Source organism: Bos grunniens, chromosome 11 (assembly GCF_055505025.1).
Source record: "Bos grunniens cultivar Pamir isolate PY7600 chromosome 11, Bosgru_T2T1.0, whole genome shotgun sequence".
Classification (NCBI taxonomy): Eukaryota; Metazoa; Chordata; class Mammalia; order Artiodactyla; family Bovidae; genus Bos; species Bos grunniens.
This window is the reverse complement of record NC_141175.1, coordinates 100,186,952-100,199,831: the sequence shown is the minus strand read 5'-3', so window position 1 is coordinate 100,199,831 and position 12,880 is coordinate 100,186,952. Positions and strand designations below refer to the sequence as shown.

The following is a 12,880-nucleotide window of genomic DNA, read 5'->3' as shown; positions in this document are numbered from 1 at the left end:
CTATCTTTTCTACTATGCTGTGTAGTTCTCTAGGGCAAGATTCATATATCTTGTCTCTGTATCTCTTGAAGGAATTAACGCCCCGCACATAGACTGGGCTTCTCAGGTAATGCTAGTGGTAAAGAACCTGCCTGCCAATACAAGGGAAGTAAGAAAAGCGGGTTCCATCCCTGAGTTCGGAAGATCCCCTGGAGGAGGGCAACCACTCCAGTATTCCTGCCTGGAGAATCCCATGGACAGGGCAGCCTGGTGGGCTGCAGTCCATAGGGTTGCAAAGAGCTGGACACCACTGAAGTGACTTAACATGCATGCACACACTAGGTTCTCAAAAAGTTTACTTGATGTTTGATTGTTTGAAAAGATAAATGAACGGGTGGGTGGATGAAAACATAGGTCAAAGATAAGCACAGCACACACTAAGTTTTAAACTAATACTGGCTCTTTAAGCTGTTTTCAAGTTTTAAGACTGATCATAAAATAGTAGGAGTCCAAGGACTATAGGAAATGCAGAAATACCAAAGTATATAGATTAGATTTTGCACCTCCCCATTGGGGAAGTACTAGGAAACTACAGAAACAGTCCACTTTGAATAGCTTGGACCAAAATTCACACTAGAAGCAGCCAACGAGATTTTCTGAGAGTGAACTCTTATTAAATAAAATCTGCACAAGCATGCTTTTTAGAGCGACCTTTGGACAGATAAATGGAAACTCAAAAAACTTTAAGGATTTATTCAAGATGGAAGGGGGTGGAAAGTGGATGAAGATGCTTAGATGAACATGCAGAAAGGAACATGCTTAGAAGAAGATCAGTGTTTTAAACCCTGGCTCCTTTATTTCCAGGTTTGGGCTTGGTCGTATCTCTGCTTCCACTATGGAGGGTGGAGGAAATACTACTTTTCCTCCTCACAATCCGCTGAAGCACTCTGACTTACTGGTTTCCATAGATGCCAAGAAACTTGTAGTTGCAGGTGCCCAGAAACTGCAGAGGTTCTATAAATGTAAGTTGAATTGATGAATGGATGTGCCTTACATGTAATAGTGGAGTGCTACTCAGAAGGTCCTATCCGTTGTCGTTTGCATTCTGACTGCATTGCACATCAGGGTAGAGCCCCAACGTGGCAAAGCTTGAAGGACAGGGTGACAGTGACCTTCTCTCACAGGTGACATTGAGGTCCCTGAGGAAGGTGAGGTGGAATGCGAGCGTGTGTCCTCTTCCGATAGAATTGTTGGATTCAAATGCTAGACCTGTAAAGCCTTTTATAAAGAAACAAATTTTCTTATTCCAAATCTCTCATTTTATGAAGGAAAACTGAGGCTCTGAAAGACTTCCCAGTCGAATATCTCAAGGCAGAGTCTCATTTTAAATATACTAGGAGATTTCCATATTAATAACACCACTCTTATACCTGGAATTTGCAGGCAGTAGCTTTTCACATAGCTAGACATTTCTCTGCTGAAATGAAACAAATACCTCTGGCTACAAAGAAACAGAGAATGGCACTTAATTCCAGGCACATCAATAAAACAATTTACACCACAGCACGATCCTTCATAAGGCTGCACTCTAAGAACAGGGCTCTAGATTTTTGCTGAGAACTTTTTTTTTTTTTTAAAGCTAGTTAAGACTTTGACTTCAAACATAACAATAAAATCATCAACTGCATACCACAACAAGATCGAAGATTCCCCATGCTGCAGCTAAGACCCGGTGTAGCCAAATATTTTAAAAGTCAAACCTCTCATTGTGCTGAACACATGAATGTATTAACCTATTTTAAAATATAAAAAAAAAAACACTAAAATCAACAGTACCACAAGTGTTGATTTTTCACAAGCAAATATTTTGAGTTGCAATATTATTATGAAACTAAGTGTTCATGGTTGTACAATGCAGATTTCAAAGATGGGTGAGTTAAGGGATGAATATTATAAAAATGTGTAAAAAATAAACAATGTGAAATATCAGTTCTAACTATTATCTAACTATTGCTATGTACTCTCCTGACAATTACACTATAATAGTATAATGATGAAGACTTTCTCTGTCTCCTGGCTATTGATTAAGCTCACCCAGTGGGCTGGACGCTCAGGGAGTCGCTGACCCGTGGAGAGGGTGTTGGCGCCCCTCAGTGGAGGAGGGGGACACTGCCATTTAGGATCAGATCGCTTCCCCTCCACCACTCTCCACTCTGCATCTGATAAGCAGAGCTGGGAGAGTCACCCTTTCGGGAGCTGTTTGTCAGTGCAGACACTAAGATCTCTGCTTGTTCTTTTTGCACAGCACTTCCTGGGGGATCAACACACAGCAACATCTCTACACTCCGAGCTCTGTGTAGCAAGAGAAAGTGAAAGTGTTAGTTGCTCAGTTGAATCTGACTCTTTGAGACCATGGACTGTATGTAGCCTGTCAAGCTCCTCTGTCCATGGAATTCTCCAGGCAAGAATACTGGAGTGAGTAGTCATTCCCTTCTCCAGGGGATCTTCCTGACTCAGGTCTCTCACATTGCAGGCAGATTATTTCCCTTCTGAGCCACCAGGAAAGACACAAAATTAAATCTCAGGTCCTCTAGAACCTTCCACGGCAAGGGGCATGGGGTGGGGAGAATTTAAGACCAGCTTTGGACTTGGTGATAATTCTAATCTCCTCTGCAGGGCTCATATTTTTATTCTTTAAGGTATACTTCCTCCTAAGCTAAGTTCCAAATCCTTCATGAGTTTTAGTGATTCCAGAGATACTGTCTTCAGTAGAGTTATACCTGTTAAAAGATCCATTAATATGATTACATTAAAATTCTAATAGATCTTTATTTTTTTGTTTGTTTTCGGTCTTGTTTTTTTTTTTGGCCACACAGCACGGCATGTGGGATCTTAGTTACTGGACCATGGATCAAACCCATGCTTCCTGCATTGGAAGGCAGAGTCTTAACCATTGTACCACCAGGGAAGTCCCTCTAATAGACCACTTTAGATGGACAGGCAGAAAAAAGATATTTACTACTTTTTCTGAGAGGATTCCTATGTTCCTAGGTAGCATTCTTATGCTAATACATGATGGTTCATCTCAAATCAGGTAATTATTATAAATATTAAAATTTTCAACATTAAATTTATTATTAATTTTAAAATAAATTATAATTTAAAAATATATCTATAAAATTTTTACAAAAATATTAAATATTTTACATAGTTTGATATTTTGATGGTTTGATAATTTTGATATTAAAATATTGATATTTTAAAATTTATTTTTAATTGGAGGATAATTGCTTTACTATGTTGTATTGGTTTCTGCCATAGAACAACATGAATCAGCCATAAGTCTGCATATATTCCCTCCCTTTTCAGCCTCCCTCCGCTCCCCCCACCCCACCCCTCTAGGTCATCACAGAGTGCCAGGCTGGGCTCCCTGTGTTACACAACTTACACAACTACTTCCTACTAGCTGTCTATTTCACACATGGTAGTGCGTGTCTCAGTGCTACTCTCTCCAGGTAAGGGGCTTCCCTGGTGGTGCAGTTGGGAAAGAATGGGCCTGCCAATGCAGGAGAAGTGGGTTTAATCCCTGGGTTGGGAAGATCTCCTGGAAAAGGAAATGGCAGCCCACTCCAGTATTCTTGCCTGGAGAATTCCATGGACAAAGGAGCCTGGTGGGCTGCAGTCCATGGGGTCACAAAGAGTAGGACATGACTGAGCAACTAACACATAACAACATAACAATTATCTGGAGACTGCATGCATGCGTGCTCAGTTGCTCAGTTGGGTCCAACTCTTTGTGACCCCATGGACTATAGCTGGCCAGGCTCCTCTGTCCATGGGATTCTCCAGGCAAGAATACTGGAGTGGGTTGCCATTTCCTTCTCCAGGTAATTATTATGTATGAAATTATTTAGAAATCACATCATGTGATTGGATTTTCACATTTGGGTAGAAAGGAGAAAAGGAGATGTGAGTCCCCAAAATATGAACCAGGATCATTGGAAGGAAACATTTCATGTGGAGCTATTCACATCCAACCTGAAACTGATCCAACCATGAGAAAGTTCTGCAGCCCATGTCCCCAAGGCTGGAGGACAGTCATTCCAGGTCAGACCACTTTTATTCACCCAGCACATACTCAGTGGGTACTTACTATGCTCCAGGCATTGTGTCAGGGACTAAGAATAAAAGAGTGAACCAAACAGGTCATCCTTACCTTCATGGAGCTTTCTGTCTAGTTGGAGAAAAGGAAAATGACGAAGTGCTAAGACAGAAAGGTAGGGGGAGAATCAGAGGGCATAAAAGGGCCCTAATTAGTTCAGAAATGCAGGTGCCAGGTAATTGTTCCTTGATCCAGTTACCTTTGAGCTGAGACCCTAGCAGGAAAGTGTAGGGCAGAGGGCAGAAAGTTTCCTCTGCACAGGGACCGGTGTGCAAAGGCCTTGAAGAGAGGGCGATTCTAGAACATTGATCAGAGTTCATAGAGCATTGAGGGTGGGGCCCGGAAATGAAGTAGTAAGAGGAAAGGGCAAAGGTCAGATTAGGTGGGTCACTGCAGAGTTTCTGTCTTTCCGAAGGTACTAAGAAGCCACTCAGGGATTTTTAACTTGGCAGAGACTTCATTCCTCCCATGGGTACAGTAATAGGTGATGTTTTATCACTTTTAGGGGCTGAGTTCCTAGTCAGGGGTCCCTTCAGAGAAATGGCTCAGCCAAGCCCTTGTCAGCAAAGGGGTGTAATTTAACCCTTTCTTGTTTGAGAGATGGCAAGAGTGTTTACAGTCAAGACATTCATCTTCCGTGGATAAGAATAAATAAAAGAGCATTTTTCCAAATGTAAGAAAAAGTTGATAACCTTCAACTACAGTGTTGTGTTAGTCGCTCAGTCATGTCCAACTCTTTGTGCTTCTGTGGACTGAAGCTTTCCCCTCCCACCCCACTCCACCCCCCACCCCCACCCCCGGCTCCTCTGTCTATGGGATTCTCCAGACAAGAATACTGGAATAGATTGCCATTTCCTCCTCCAGGGAATCTTCCTGACTCGGGGATCAAACCTGGAGTTTGCAGTCATTACAGCTCCCATGGGCAGGAAGGTCCCAGAATCGTAGATCTGACCTTCATCATCCTGGTTCTGGGGTGCCATTATCCTTAAATAGATTATGTGAGTCAGACTCCTAGAAATTATTGTCAGAATGTGCCCTTGGCCTACCATTATTTCACTCAGTGTGTACAACTGGCCTGATTCGCTTACTGGAAATAATACTTTATTCTGCTACAGCTTTCGGGGATATTTCCTAAATGAATCTCCACTATTCTATTTGAAAGCCCCTAAGGAAGTAACCTACTCTTTGGGGAGCAACTAGTCACAGGGTGGAAGGTGGGATGGAACCAGTGTTACCTGGACAGGCCTGGGCTGGAATTCCTTTCAGACCCCTGCTTGAGTAAGTCTTTTTGCTTGTTTGCTTTTACCTTCCTTCATCCTAATTCTTCACATAAAATGGGTACAATGGGTATAGCATGTCTGTGGTTTTCAGGGTGATTAACAACAACACACAAAAAATACCTTGCATTGAGCTTCCCATGTGGAGATACACTTTTGCTTTTTTAAAAGCAGTTATTTGCTGCTCCTTCCCTTAGAAGGAAATGCTAAGTTCACATTTTAACACAAATTTCCAGCAGATTTCCAGACAATTTCCAATAGAGAGGGGGAGGCAGATTTCTGGATGGCTCAATTATTATTATTATTTTTTACAGAGGATAGACCATCCTTAAATTCTACTCTGTTGCACTTTTTAAACAGATATGTTCTGTCAAGTATTAAGGGAAGTGTTCTGCGCCCTCTGCTAGAATCCTCCTATTTTTCTCCTGGACTTGTTTCTCCTCATTTCTTCCAAGGTCTGAAAACGGCTGTTCAGGTCAAGGAATTTTTTTTTTCCCTTGTCCCTTTTGCTGACATTTCAGATTCCCTATGTTAGAACTTTGAAAGTAAAATCTGCCTCGAATGTTGAGCTTCAGGGCGTTTAACAGCAGGAGCCATGTCTGGACGCATTAACAAAATGAGAAAAGATTTTGGTTTCCTAACGAAGGCAAAACGGTTTCAGGTACTGAAGTGACCACTTGTCTGCTTTCAGGGAGCCTTCAGTTCCTGGTGACAAAGATGCTGCGACAGCGGATGGCAGGCAGCAAGGTCAAGGCCGACTCCCGCGAGGCCGCTGCGCTCACTCCGAATCTCAGAACCAGGACGACCGGGTGAGCGGGCAGACGGGGCTCCTTCCGATCCAGAAGGGGAACCGCACTTCCTCGCCTCCGCTCTCCAGACCACAGCCTGTCCTGTAATTAGCCGAGCGGGTTCATCTGAGCTCTGCAAATCACCGGCTTTCCACGAAATAATGATGGTTCTGCTGCTCCGGGACGTGAACACCTCGAAGCCTGAAATCAGAGATGTTTTCCTTTTTTGTGACGGGGGCGGGAAGAATAGTGGAACCGACAGGGGTCCGGCGATTGACAGCCGTGCTCGGTGGTAAAGAAAAGCCGAGGCTCGGGTGGGAGCGCGGGAACACGGCGCCCCGAGACAGAGACAGAGAGTGCCCCAGGCACGACCTGGCGAAATATAGGAAGAGGGACCCCAGGAGACTTTTCTAGACCTTCCGCGCCGGGCGCGCGCCCCGGGTCTCCCCCGCGCGCCGCGTGGGTGCGCCGGCCCCTTCCCTGGATGGATGCCCGACGCGGCCTCCGGGGCGGGGACAGCTCCGGTCACCTCGCGCCCGGCGAGGCCCGTGCGCCCAGAGCTCCCCGGCTCCGGGGCTGGCCGGTCCCGCCGCGCGGCGTGGGCCCCAGGCGAGCGCGGCCGCCGCCCCCGCGGCTTCGGGCCCCGCTTCGCCCGCGGGTTCGGCAGGTGCGTCGCGCGCCCGCCCCGGGCCGGTCCTCCCGCCCAGCGGCCGCGGGCGCCGCGCCCGCCCCGCCCCGCCCCCGCCCGCGGGCCGCCCGGGGCCGGGCCTGCAGCCGCGGCGGGCGGCGGACGGGACATGGGCCGGCGGCCGGCGGCGGCGGGCGGCTGAGGGCGCCGAGGGTCCGCGCTGTGGCCTCGAGTGTCCCGTGCGCGCCCGCCAGGCGCTGCGCCTGCTCGCAGCAGGGACCGGGCCGGTGCGTCGCAGACTCCCGGCCCCGTGGCGGCGGCGGGCAGCGCTGCCGGCTCAGGGGCGATGCGCTGAGCGCACGAAGGGCCGACCGCTTGGGCTACAGTGGCGCGGGGAGCAGCGCCCATGGAGCCGGCGGGCCCTGGGCTGAGAGGGCAGGCCCCACTGCTGCTGCTGCTGCTCCTGCAGGCGGCGGGGCCGGCGGGCGCCCGAGCCGAGACCCTGCTGGACGCGCCGCGGGCCCGGGGCACGAGCTCCATTCCGCCCAGCCCCGCCAGCGTGGTGGCTCCGGGCACGACGCCGTTCGAGGAGAGCCGATTGCCAGTGTTCACCCTGGACTACCCCCACGTGCAGATCCCCTTCGAGATCACCCTGTGGATCCTGCTGGCCTCCCTGGCCAAGATCGGTGAGCGCGCCGGACCCGCGGGGGTGGGGCAGGGGCCGCGGCGAATTGACCTCTGGGTCGTGGCCGCCTCCCCGGGACCCGGGCAGGGGCGACAGAGCGGCTTCATCTCGCCGAAAGGGACCTTCCCTCCCCGGGGGAGGGGTGTGGGGGGAGCAGCTTTATGCTTTGGTTCTTGTGGAACTTGGCCTTGAAATAGCCCCGGAGTTGCAACCTGTAACCAACTTAGCGATTCGCTGCTTCCTCTGCCTGGCATGCCGAGTGACAGCCCTCTGGCAAAGTGGAGACCTGTTGATTGCGGGAGGAGGGGAGTGGGCTGAAATTTGGGGTCTCACTTACTGGGAGCAGGGCATCAGTGCTGCTAGAATGGTCGAAGCCCTTGATGCTTGGAGATGGATGCGCCTTGGTAGCGACGCAGACCCCGGCCCGCACTGCTGCGGTGTCTGGAAAAGGGGATCAGGGGCACCTGAGTGCCTGCAGCACGACAGGGTGTCTGGGAAAGGGGCCCTGTGCCTTCCCTCCTCTGGGCCAAGGCTGGAGAGTGACAGCTCTCCAGGAAGCATTTTCTTGGTGACTAAGGCCAGTGAAGCCAGTTGCATGTTTAAAAAAACCCAAGTTTCAAAAACTACCTTAAACTCTCATTTGGAAATATATCTCCAAATCTATTTTCTCACCTTTTTTTTTTAATTTAAAAAATTAAATTTTTTTTTATTGTATTGGAGTATAGCTGATTAACAATGTTGTGATAATTTCAGGTGGACAGCGGAGGGACTCAGGCGTACATATGCTTGTATCCATTCTCCTCCAAACTCCCCTCCCATCCAAGCTGCCACATGACATTGAACAGAGTTCCCTATGCTATACAGTAGGACCTTGTTGGCTTATTCATTCATCTTCATTTATTTTCACCCCACTTAAATTTTATTATGCTTGTGGTGCTTTATATTATTTTTACTTTATATGTATATACTTTTTAATCTTAGAATATAGCAGTTACTGTTGTAATGATTCCAAAAAGTTGTTTGGTGGACAGAATTTATGCATTATTGCATATGTTTTATACATTTGCCCCTTGAAAAGACCCATGCTCTAAGGTCTACATAAAGGATAAAAAGACACATTGCTGGCATCCTCACACCTGAAGATTGGGGGGAGGGGATGGCATACAGCCCAGTGATCATAATCCATAAAAATGCTAGATGGAGTAAGACATTCAGAAAAGATAATATGCAGTGTAGAGAGAAGAGAATCACTTCCTCATGCTGGACAAACATTTCAACTAGGTTTTCAGGGATGACTAGAAGACGGTCCATCGCAGATGAAAGGGAACAACATTCCAGAGAGGAATAAACAAAGACATAAATTGAGAGGGAAGCGCAAAACAAGTTTGTAGATGGTGCAAGTTGCAGGGAAGAAGCCAAATCTTGGATGTTAGATTACATTAACCAGATTCTGTTAACGGTGCCCAAAGAAGACTTTACAGCCTGTAATTGCCCGGTTTTAACATTAAAACTGGTTGAATGTTTTAATTTCCCTTGGGAAATGGAATAAGGGGGTAAGGATTTCTCCATGTATTAAGCAGATGTGCACATTTGCATAAAAGTGTTGCCTGTCCTTGTAAATGCAGGTGCTCGTCTCCTTATATGGTCCTCAGGGCAACCCTGCCAGGTAGGAAGGGCAGATAGTATATACCTGCTTGGTGGAGGTGGAAAATAAAACTCAGACAGTTTGCACAGACACGCAAAGCGGAGAGCCAAGTGTTCTCTGTTCTCTTTTTCTCTGTCTGAATCTTTGTCCCTGGCGTAGTGCTTCCTTTCTGTTTCTATGACTGCTTCTCTGTTGCCATTTTTATTCAACTGTGGCTCTTTCTTCTGTTCCTCACTCTTGATTATCTTCATCTGATCACTCACTCTAATAACAGCCGCTAGTAGGCACTTAAGTTCATTATCTCTAATTTTAACAATCATCCGGGGCAGAAATGATGACCGCATATCATATGCAAGGCAATTGAGAGATGGAGATGTTACCTTGCTGCCAGATGGTGAGCCAGAATTTCACCCAGCTCTGCTCAATGTCTCATCTTCCTGCCTACCCTGGAGGCTTGTTTGGTGTCAGGGTTAAATGAGAAGAGATGTGTATAACCTTCATAGGACAGCTGGGCATGCAGTGAGTACTGAGTATTGTCACCATCAGAAGTGGTGGAAGAGAAGCAGAAATCACTCTTGACAGTTTTCTGGCACTATGGTTCCTTTTCCTCTGGACTGGGCCGCCTCTCCCCTTTTTCTGCTTCTGTCTTAGGCTCCGCCTTTTCCAAGTGTTCTTATCTCAGGTTGCCTTTTAACACTTGCTTTGTTTTTCTGTCATGATCTATCTATCTTATTTGACCTTATCATGTTAATTGTACAGTGTTTTATTAAAAGGCATTGTTGCTTGTGTGAGCTCATGGATGTATTTATCTTCCCATTGGCAGTTTTCTCATCCAGATGTGTTTATATTCCCTGGCACTTTGCTGTTCTGCCCATCTCTCTGCCTCCTCCAAATTTGGAGCTTCCTCTTTCCTTTCTGCATGTGATGCGGCATCCAGATGGAAACAGATGATGTTCATGTCTCTTGGCCAGAAGGGTCTGAGTGGAGTAGAGATGGTGGGTTGAGGGTGTGGTTCTCAGAGAAATAAGGATAAGCTAGTGCTGTGCTTAGTTGTTCAGTTGTTTCTGACTCTGTGACCCCATGGACTGTAGCCCGCCAGGCTCCTCTGTCCATGGGGAATCTCCAGGCAAGAATCTGGAGTGCGTTGCCATGGCCTCCTCCAGGGGACCTTCCCAACCCAGGGATCGAACCCAGGTCTCCCGCATTGCAGGTGGATTCTTTACCATCTGAGCCACCAGAGAAGCCCAAGAATACTGGAGTGGGTAGCCTGTCCCTTCTCCAGGGGATCTTCCCAATCCTGGAATCAAACCAGAGTCTTCTGCATTTCTGGCAGATTCTTTACCAGCTGAGCCACAAGCTAGTGCTTGGGGTCTTTTCTAGGTTCTTCCAGTATATAGTCCAGCCCTGTCCATCTGCTGTAGCTCTGTTCCTAGAAGACCTATAAAATGCCCGGGGATCCGCCCCCCTGTCCCCAAGGCCCTAAACTTTCTTTTTGGCTTTAGGGAAGACTGTGCAGGTACCTAAGACATTTTTACAGCCCATTAAACAGTAGTCTGGTCAATCAGATTCTACTTGAACTTTTGCACTGGAAAGACTGAAGCGACTTAGCATGTACACTCTGGAAAGACTATTACTTTGGCAGGACTTGTATGATGTGATTAACTCATATTTGGGTGGGGTGATGAATTGAGCAGTCAGTGCAGGGAGATGTGAGGCTATGGGGGAATGGGAGTGTTAACTCATGCAAAATGTCGCGGTTTGCATTTGGGGCAGTTTTTTTAGTGTGTACCTAGCGTACCTGAGCTTACCTGCCCCAGAGAACATGGAGGAACATTGCTAGTGATTAAGCTGAATATGGATCACAGGTTGCCCCCACGGAGGCACCTAATAGCATTTGTAGGAGGTTGAAATCATTTCCAGTGGTGAATTCAGAATCATTTTCTAGATTGCTGTCTACTGTAACCTTAGAAATACTTCAATCAGAAGTGAGAAAATGCATTTTTAGTAGTGTTGAATGATCCAGCTTTATGCTTTCAAACTGTGTTGGAGAAGACTCTTGAGAGTCCCTTGGACTGCAAGGAGATCAAGTCAGTCAAGCCTAAAGGAAATCAACCTTGAATAATCATTAGAAGGACTGATGCTGAAGCCAAAACTCTAATACTTTGGCCACCTGATACGAAGAGTCAGCTCATTGGAAAAGACTCTGATGCTGGGAAAAATTGAAGGCAAAATAATGGGGAGACAGAGAATGAGATGGTTGGATTGCATCACTGACTCAATGGACATAAGTTTAAACAAACTCTGGGAGATAGTGATGGATAGGGAGGCCTGGTCCATGGGGTTGCAAAGAGTCATACACAACTTAGCAACTGAACAACAACTTGATTATCAGGGACAGTCCACTTTCCCGTGACTTGATCAAAAAGAAAGTTCTGTAGTTGAAAAGTTTCCTAAATTGATGATGATGATGATGTGTATGTGTGTGTGTGAAGTGGGTTAAGTAAATAAAAGAACGCAGCAGATTCGCTCCACCTTTGAAAAGTTGTGTTTTGTTTTGTTTTTGGCAAGAAAGATCTCCCGAAATTTTTTTCACTTAGATCCTCGTGCATTTGAACTCTAATTGTTCTTTCACTTTGGATGTTTATATTTTGAGTGACTTGATTTTTTTAAACAGTTATAACTGCTCAGTTTGCCTGGTAAATCCTGGACACAGGGATGGAGTTCTACAGCCTGGAATAATAGGTAGCCAGAGGATGAAGAAAGGAAAAATTTCCTAGTGTGTTCTAAGATTGTTTGTTGCTTATTTAGTCATTGTCATGTCCAACTCTTTTATGACCCTGTGGACTGTAGCCTGCCAGCCTCCTCTGTCCATGGGATTTTCCAGGCAAGAATACTGGAGTGGGTTGCCATTTCTCTCTCCAGGGCACCTTCCTGACTGAGGGATCAAACCCATGACTCCTGTATTGGCAAGCGGATTCTCTACCACTGAGCCACCTGGGAAACCTGTTCATTCTAAGCTTGTCTCCTCTGAATTCCTTGCCCAAGAAGTGGGTTAGTGGATTTGTCCTAGACTGGGTGAACTTGGGCATACATTCTAACTCTGTTCAGGGTCCTGGGACAAAGCAGTGTGTCCCCTGCTGTTTAGAGCAGCACAGCTGCCTAGTTTGTCTCAGTGGATCTCCAGACACTCTGTCAACTCTTGCAGTCATGAGAAGCTGGCCTGTTTGCCTCTTCCAGGTGTCATCTCTCACCTTTGCCCTTGAACTTGGGTTAGCGTGCACAATTTTTGTCTTCTCTTCATCCTGTTGTCTTGAAATGAAATAACTTGTATTGTTATTTGAGGGGGAAGACAAAGCAGTTTGGTGCATGAATGTTTCTCCTCTGGGCTCCAGGCAGTTCTGAATTTAAATATGAAACCAGAGAGTTTCTTTAGTTAATATCCACCTGATTACTGAGATCTTGATCTCTGGAAAAACCTATCCTTGCCTTTGATCTGTTTCTCTTTGTTACATTTGGTTTTCCTGAAGCGTATTCACCAACTGGTTGGTCAGTGGATGAGGCTCATGCCTTTCATTTATTATTTGAACCACGTCTCACTTTGAACACACCTGTAAAGCCAGGTGCTCCTGATGACATGTGTTTGTTCCTGATAAAGCTCAAAGAAGAAGTCTAATTTCTTACTTTCTCAAAGCCACCGTCTCTTCCTATTGGGCTGA

The 12,880-nt window shown here is 46.6% G+C and overlaps 1 protein-coding gene and 1 long non-coding RNA gene across 2 annotated transcripts in view; one reads left to right on the top strand and one right to left on the bottom strand.

Moving 5' to 3' along the window:
• Positions 1–5,694: 5,694 nt before the first annotated feature.
• LOC147363671 (uncharacterized) lies at positions 5,695–8,025 on the bottom strand. The gene is made up of 2 exons (XR_015137358.1): positions 7,857–8,025; positions 5,695–6,407 (listed from the first exon to the last, which is right to left on the bottom strand). It is a non-coding gene; the product is annotated as an uncharacterized LOC147363671 (long non-coding RNA).
• Positions 6,983–12,880, top strand: part of SLC9A2 (solute carrier family 9 member A2) — a 91,224-nt gene continuing 85,326 nt past the window's right edge. The window contains exon 1 of the mRNA XM_086327902.1: positions 6,983–7,520. Within this exon, the coding sequence (XP_086184028.1) occupies positions 7,241–7,520 (280 nt within the window). The 5' untranslated portion in view covers positions 6,983–7,240. The remainder of the gene's footprint in view (positions 7,521–12,880) is intronic.